Raw genomic sequence first — 8232 nt, 5'->3', positions numbered from 1 at the left:
ACAATAACTATTTCAGTATTGTCCGAGCACTTTATCGGGATGGACCTACTGTTATCGATGTGTCAGTCTGAGGTTTACGACTCCAATTAATTGCAGACATTGGATGTAAGGGCGGATGAATCTGTTTACCATACACAGCACGATATGCACACTGGCACTTACCTATATATTCGTCATGTTTTCTTAAAATGGCCGAACGAATGAGATAATAGGTTTCGTGCGCGGTATTCAATTTATTTGAAATCAAACGGCAATATCGGATATTACATGTGTGAACGAGAAATAGCACTTGTCGATAGCCTATATATCTAGCTTAAGTCTATTCTTGAAAGTCGAAAAGATGTAGAAGTTTTACAATGCTATGCAACAAAAAAATGAACGAGAAAGCAATATTTTATTAGTGCAATAATTGATATCTTATCCTTGGGACCCGTAAGAACGCACATAGAAACACTTCGCTAACAGTCAACATACCCATCACTAATTTTAAGGGAGGGGATTATTATCCATCATTTCTTGGGCCGTATACATATTGTCACAACTGCTATGAGTAAAAAAATCATCGCACGTTTTATCCTAGCTAAAGTTTGTTTCACGGTGATCTTGGTATATAGTATGTGACTTTATGCCTAAAATATGTGGACGCTAGAGCTGACACGGATATATCCCCCGTCTGGGTATACTTTTATTACCGCTCTCTCTCGGGCACCGTCACAAGGAGTCATCAGAGAAATCGCGCCATTTTATATGCAGTTGTAAACGATTCACATGCGAAATGAGCTGTCAAACTACTAAGTTTCACAGCAGCATAGCGCTCGGGGTATTCATCCTCTGACTTTGAGATCTGGTTATCCGTTAATTCCAAGACAGGAAAACCAGCAGTTTATGTTTCGCACGCAATACAAAAGGAATCATTGCTGGTGGACACGACCATCGCTGAAATCTCCACCGACTAAATAAATATGATGTGAATTGATAACACAGCAAAGGGCATCAAGAGGCAAAGAAAGTCATTTGGACTGCTTGCAGGCGAGCGCAACTTCTCATTAACTCCTGGAGAATTTATACATAATTCGTAGCGGACGCTTTTGATTTCGGTTGTCTGTACACGTACGGCGCTGTACTATCATCGTCCGTCGTAAAGTAGCATCGGCTGCATGTAACGAGTCCGCCTCCGATCAGAGCGAGTGCCTGTAACACATACGTTAGGCTCTCGGATATCATTTGCTATCGATTAAATGTTGTGCACGTATACCCCAGATATCCACCCGACGTAAAGTGCAGCCCCGAACGTGAACTTGAAGTCAGTGCGTCTGTTGTCATGTCGATGGAATTCACGAATAACACCGGCTGCGTACCATGAAACGGCGGTTATTATACAAATGCCTGTGAAACAAAAGACGGGACAATGTTAAAAACGAGGAATATTTACCAGGAGGGATTGGCCAGGAAGAATGACGATATATAAATGCAAATCACATCTTAAACGCGGTCCTTTAGAAAAATATGCATGGTCCTCACAAATCTATTCATTAGTTACTTACCTCCTAAAACGCTAGTCGTGCCTCCGATTCTGGCCAACCAAAGTTTACGTCGCTTTGATGCGTCTGTCATCACACAATCTAGTGCCAGAGTATTACACACGGTGCTGCAAAACAGGAGCAGCACGGAGATGACAGAAAAGGCGCGTATTGCTTGAAGATACCCTATAGAAAATGTATGGTGTTGTCGCAAAAGGTTCATCGCATTAATCACACTGTGAAAGAATCGTAATAATTCGTCTATACTTCACACCTTGGACATCAAAAAACGTTGTTCCATAGGAGTCGCAATTTAATACACCGGCGATCGGAATGTTACATCGCATCCATAGCCCTTGTGACGAATATATGGTTCTCATGACCGTCGCAGAATTCACAGGGCTTGTTTTCTCCCATTCATGATGAATCGTACAAAAAATAACTCCAATGAAAGACATTACGGATGTCAAGGTACCGATCGTCATCACTGTCCCCATGATTTCTGATTTCGATACAGTAGGCTATGTATATTTGCAACTAGACAATAAAAGCAACCTCGTTATTACGTCACAGATATGGTGTTACATATAGAGATATATAAATTGGACCCTTTCTTTTGACCTATAACATTTTTGAAATTGTAACATATGGATATTAATTTGTCATCTTAAATGTCACATTTATACCCGAAATTCTTAATGCCCATTTAGTGTTGCATATGTTCCAGAAGCGGTCATGATTGGTAATACTATTCGGTATTGACCCTACTTATACAGTAGCCTACGTATGTGACGGTACAATCGACGGTTCTATTATTTCCATCTGCTCAAGACACACAATTCGCTACACAAGACACAATGCGATCTAATGAATCAATAGGATGTTGTCGAAACGACCAGTTGATCAAATAATTAATCTAACATCCACCTCGGCCTATTGGTATGACTCGTGCTAATGTCTGGTGTATATATACTGTATAGTTGTGTTCCACCTTGGTCTTTCGGCTGTCTTACTCTTTTACGCTTCCTCGCTATTTTCATCCTCTTGTTGGCTTGTTTTAGTACGAATGCCGTAAAAACAGGCATATTATTACAAAACTATGTTACTCCTGCATCCGACGGTTGCCAGTCCTTCATTCTCTGTAAGGCGCACTAAATATATTTTGATCGTGTGGGGATTTATATATGCAACTTGTTATTCGGTTATGAAACCTTACTTGGGCATGACAAAACACGAAGAATCATGTTTGACTCCGAGTGATAGTTTCGTGACCGAGTGCGTTACTCAATCCTAGAAACATCATAAAATCGCCATGTTATGAACGGTTTCACATGTATCATGATCGTGATTGAATCAAAAATGATCGACTGAATGCGACATTTTCATTGAACGTATGAATTGAATTAACCCCGGCGTACCTCCATGTTCAACTGCCCATAGCATAGGCTGCAGGTCTCGATATTTGCATACACGTAGAAGTGCGAAAAGTGTTTTCAAATAAGGCCAGAACCAGTCGATCGGTCGTCTTTCTGCTGAACCAAAACAATCACTCAAAATACAATGCTGAATTTGCTATAATAATAGAAAGCGAGACTTCATCGATATTAATCGTCGTTCAATTGATGGCTTTTATAAACCCGAATCTTTTTGTGATTGAATTTCGTCAATTCTTTATGCGCACTCGATATCAATGGTTGTCCTGACTACACGGGAATGGAGATCACTTAACTTTTATTCGACGTACATTATATCGCGGTCATAAATGCTGCGTGCCTGCGTGCCTACGTGCCTATACGTGTATACGTTCCTACATGCATGCATAATTCGGATTAAAATATAAATGTTCTACTCGGTATATGTCTGATGTAGGCTCTGGTTTCGTGTGCCATAGGTGTATATTCACACCCGTATATATGGGGTGGTACACGGGTGGAAATTCACACTCTTTCGTACGTATACAGTGTACACACTACACATATACAGTTAATTTTCCTAATTATTATTATCATCATGCATGCATCGAATCACCGTTCTCCGTGGACGGAGTAAAGAAGATTGTGATTCTTATTTCACTACAGGAATATACTGCGACTGTGTTGTCGAGATGGATTAGGGATTGAAGATAATATAAGCGTCGTGTTTTTTAACTTTTATTTTCTTTCTTTGTAGCCTACATTTTCGTTGCGTTGAAGCCCAAACTAATAAACGAAAAATAGTACTATGCGCGCAACAAAGACGACTTTGTTTTTATACACCACTTTCTCCTCATAAATATGAATACCTGTTTTGTGTATTCACCAATCACATTGTTTGCATATCGTGAATCGGCGACCACGGACGTCACGAATCAAGTAATTGCCATGAGATTAGACTTCTGATTGTGGTGCATCTACACTACTACATATTTGCCGCTCTCGATCATATGTCCAAATCGAATCGCCACACACGCTATCGCGAAACTATTGAAAAGTTTGCTTTCGGCAATGTGATAATCAATAAAAGGGAAATTTCGAAGATTGTAGGAAGGCAGCGCCTCGAATATTGCAGATCATGAACGCGCGATCTTGCTCTTTGAACATTTGCCCCGTCTCATCGCTGAAGGGCGCCCGATTCATCACGTGTGTAACATTATATATATTGTCTTCTTATATAATTGCCTAGTTTTCCTGTTTTCTATAGTCTTTTTCAAACTGATATCTGTCCAATATATTATCTATGATTTGTTTTTTCGGACACTGCTTTTTGCTCCGATCCTGACTGAATGAAAAATGGTTTTTAGGGGCATGGACAAGTGCTGATAAATACGTTTAATAGGTAAACTATCCAATACGACTCTCCAAACTTGATCGACTTTCCATAAGTCATTGTCTACATTCAGTATCCCGCGTTTGGTGACCTTAAAAATAGTTTCCCAGCACTTTTTGTTATTAATCTCACCAATATTGCTGAAAATCCGGGGATTTCTCAAAATTACTGATTATAATATTTAGCCTACTAAATTTTTAATCCGTTTTTATGATACACAACGTCACAAAAAACCTCCCCTTGAAAACTTTCGGGGTTTATGATTAACATTTTGTATCGTACATTGCATTAAGATCCTTAACTGTTCCCAAATAACAATTTTCTGAACACATGACACCTAAATACGCATCCAACGGCTCTATCCCCGTATTGGATAAAATCACCCAACAACATAGCCAACAACAAGGGGGAATGAGCTAAACACACCGTCACGACAGCAACTGTTGTTGGTTCGAGACTCGACTCCGTACCAATATTCTATGAGTCGGAGGTTTGTCTGGGCTCCTCATCATAAACCTCACTGCCATAGCTCGGAGTGATGGTGAGCCTAACCAAAAGAGTCGGAAAGAGCGAGAAGAGATCAAAATGGGAATGTTGAAAAAGGTTACAAAGGTATGTGAAACTATTCCATCCATTCCATTCCCCGCGGAGGAAACGAAAGTACTTGTCCGGCAAATTCACATTCAATCCAAGGCCAAGACCGTTCTACTAGTTTATATTAGTTGGTCTATGTATTGTACAGTGAACAAAAAGTATATTATATTGGGTCGGGCTTAGCAATTGAGGATTTCAAGTTACCAGGCTTGGAACATACTATAATCAATGTTCAAGTTCAAGTAATTCCTTCCCATCTGAAAACATGAAGAATTATTCATTGATACAGAAAAGTGCACGATATACATATAGGTGACAGCTTTACAACCTTGGGAGAAATGTCTCAAGGGAGATGAATTTTTATTAGTCAGCATGAGAGCAGCGAGAAAAATCACCTATTACCTTTGTGTCATCGGTCTTAATTTTCTTAGGGCAGGGTTGCCATACGTCTGGAATTTCGCCGACATGTCCGGAATTTCAAAATATTTTCTTAAATCCTAAAACATAAACAAACAAACAGAAATTTGGGGAAGATTTATGCTACTTGAACTTTTCTTCGCGCTGGGCGCGATTTAGTGTCACATATAATGATTTTAATGTGGGTACCACTGTCCTCGCAAAAACTGCAATCAAAAATAAATTAATATAATCATCATTCACTGTAATAAGACTAATTGTAATCGCAATTGTAAGAGAACGGTACATTTTTAGCGTCGGTAAGGCCATTTTGGATGGTTTAGGTCAAATATAGCGGTTCTCAATCTGAGGCTCGTTTACCCTTTACTGGGATCGCGAGATGTTGAACTATAGAGGATTTAGGATGGAGTGACGACTCACTGTTCTCTTTTAATGAATGTATTATGACGTTTTAGATAGGTCATGGTTCAGCGCTTAGGGACAGATGTACTGCTGCGAATTAAAACTGCCTACATCCTCTATAGTTGACCGTAATCAGCTTCCAACGCAGGCCGTGAGAAAGTTCTGGCAAATGTGCCGACCTTTTACCGTAGTCATCAGCTTACCAAATTTTGAGGTGGGCAACGGAACATTTCCAAATTTGAAATGGATTCGCGAAGGGACAACAACAACAACAACAACCATGAAAAGGTTGCCAGTCACCTGATGTCCAACCTGTTGGTGCGGACCCGCATCCAAGCTCATAAATATAGTCCTATATGTGTGACATGAACACGACTTAGCGATGTACAATTACGTTGACCGGTATTTTCGAAGTCGTTACCTCCATCAGCTCAACCGCTAACTCTGACCACGTGGGCTGAGAGAGGATATAAATTTTATAGTTATATATGGAGGAACCAATATTATTGACAAAATTCATTTACGAAATTTAACGACCAGATGCATATATATATAGTATCCCCCAAGAAATTACATCGATCACCCTATAATTGCTGGCCCAAGGGTTTTTTTGGGTGCAGGAGTGAGTTGAAAGTGTTATTTCGGTCCTGGCTACAACACACAATCTTCATCGACCTAACACTATAGCATAGCTGTAAAACACACGGCTGGCGGATCAGACAATTTCATCCGGCCCGTGGAGAAGTCTGTTGCAGACCAAATGAAACCGACCATAGTAATCCCCAGAGCTCAAACTCTAGATATGGCCCAAGAGTATAGTTAATTTACGACCTGCGTTAAAAAAATCCACTCCTGTATACAATCGATAGGCAAAGCATTGCTGGTGTGACGTCATATGTTTTCATATCTCATTTAAAAACCCGCTAGTGCCTGCTAAAGACTGGTTTTATTTTGGGTCACGAAAATATGTTAACCCTATCTTAGGGTGAATATCTGCTTAAATATCGACCAACGGGTTGGCAGGACCATGTATAGGCAGGGCTGCCATACCGTCCTTATTTCTAAGATTTGTCCTTATTTTGAAAGGCCGGGTCTTAGAAAACTCAACTGTCCTTATTTTTAAGAAATTTCCTTATTTTCGACTCGCGTCCTTATTTTGTCTTATTTTCAACGACTACGGAACATCTATCGTTTTGGCCTGGTATCCGTGTTGCATAATATTATAAAATTATGCTTTTGCATCGTGATTTTATAACACCATAAATGAAAGGAACTTCCACGGTGTACAAATCACAGGATTTGACTTCTAAGTGGTGAGATAGCTATGGCGGCAGTGAGTGGTATAGCAGTTTCGGCTGTAGCAAGATATCGCAGCGGACGTCGTTTTGGCCGTAAACAGCAGTACCAGGTTTCTGCTGTTTAGTCTACAGCCGAATAAGCTGTGGAGGAAGGCAGCATTTATTGCGCTGTGAAAAAGGGAGTACTGCAGTTGACACTTGAGTGAAAATGTAGTGAAGCTATAAATCATTGGTAAATATTCATCTAAGTTATATTGCACATATAGTTTCAGTAGGCTTACCATATTTTGGAAATGTAAAAAGAGGACACTTTTACAGAAATTTCAGACATGCAAAACTGGAGAAGAATTCTCAAAAACCGGTAAATTTTTCCCACTTCGTGATCGGTTGACTAAAAAAAAAAAACAAGGTCTTCTTTTCGCTCAGAGCTAAAATCACCGCTTTTCCCTCCGAAATACTCGCCGGAGCTTCACTTCTGCGCTAATTTGCGGCATATCACTCGCAATTTCCTCTAAATCTGACCTAAATTTTCAAAAAAGAGGACAAAATCTCAAAAAAGAGGACAAAAGGGCGTCCTCCGAGGACACTTTCAAAAAAGTCAAAAAAGAGGACAAATCCTCTTAAAAGAGGACGTATGGTAAGCCTAAGTTTCAGCTACTAATAAGGCTAAACTAGATTAGTTAAATAAGCAAGCGTAAAAACGTTATTTGTGACGATTATATAGAGCAGTCAATGGTATGAAACGAAGCTTGAAGGACGAGTGTTTCGCACATTGCAATATCTGCAATTGTGTTATTAACCTGGAAGCCAGAGAAAATACCGCTTTTTCAACTAATACAGAGCATGTACAAAAACACTTTTATAATACTAATCTAATTTTTCGACTGTCCTTATTTTTGGGTCATTGTCGATGGCAACCCTGGGTATAGGTTAGGAACCTGTGACCTAGGTCAGTATATGGTTCTCAACCTTTTTGTCTTCACGGACCCCTAAGTAAGTTTTAGTTCAAATTAGCTCAATTATCGAGCAACCGCCGTCTGTCTCGTACAAATATGTATAGACAAGTGATAAACGTCAACAATTTGACTTTTTCATGAAAATAACATCATACGATATTTAGAAATTACTGACACATTTATTGTTTCAAAGCAAATTCTGCAGTTGCATTTTGTGATATACATGTTCGACTGTTCGTG

The 8232-nt window shown here is 39.6% G+C and overlaps 2 protein-coding genes and 1 long non-coding RNA gene across 3 annotated transcripts in view; 1 reads left to right on the top strand and 2 right to left on the bottom strand.

Moving 5' to 3' along the window:
• LOC145451148 (dynein beta chain, ciliary-like) overlaps positions 1-8232 on the bottom strand; it is a 346083-nt gene that overhangs the window by 287675 nt on the left and 50176 nt on the right. The gene's annotated exons all lie outside the window — the stretch shown is intronic.
• LOC145450777 (uncharacterized) overlaps positions 1-8232 on the top strand; it is a 188587-nt gene that overhangs the window by 173496 nt on the left and 6859 nt on the right. The gene's annotated exons all lie outside the window — the stretch shown is intronic.
• LOC145449428 (claudin-19-like) lies at positions 214-2645 on the bottom strand. The gene is made up of 4 exons (XM_080327790.1): positions 1795-2645; positions 1545-1706; positions 1256-1386; positions 214-1191 (listed from the first exon to the last, which is right to left on the bottom strand). The coding sequence occupies exons 1-4, from the start codon at positions 2015-2017 to the stop codon at positions 1063-1065; spliced, it is 645 nt and encodes a 214-aa protein (XP_080183916.1). The 5' UTR covers positions 2018-2645; the 3' UTR covers positions 214-1062.

The sequence above is a fragment of the Botryllus schlosseri genome, chromosome 11, assembly GCF_051294905.1.
Source record: "Botryllus schlosseri isolate E-star chromosome 11, Bs_hap1, whole genome shotgun sequence".
NCBI classification, from domain to species: Eukaryota; Metazoa; Chordata; class Ascidiacea; order Stolidobranchia; family Styelidae; genus Botryllus; species Botryllus schlosseri.
This window is presented reverse-complemented; position numbering and strand designations above follow the sequence as displayed.

Coding starts and splice junctions, on each gene's coding strand:
- LOC145449428 (XM_080327790.1), bottom strand. CDS start 2,017: ATGGGGACAGTGATGACGATCGGTACCTTGACATCCGTAATGTCTTTC. Junction 1,707..1,794: donor AACGTTTTTTGATGTCCAAG/GTGTGAAGTATA, acceptor CATTTTCTATAG/GGTATCTTCAAGCAATACGC. Junction 1,192..1,255: donor ACGTCGGGTGGATATCTGGG/GTATACGTGCAC, acceptor TATGTGTTACAG/GCACTCGCTCTGATCGGAGG.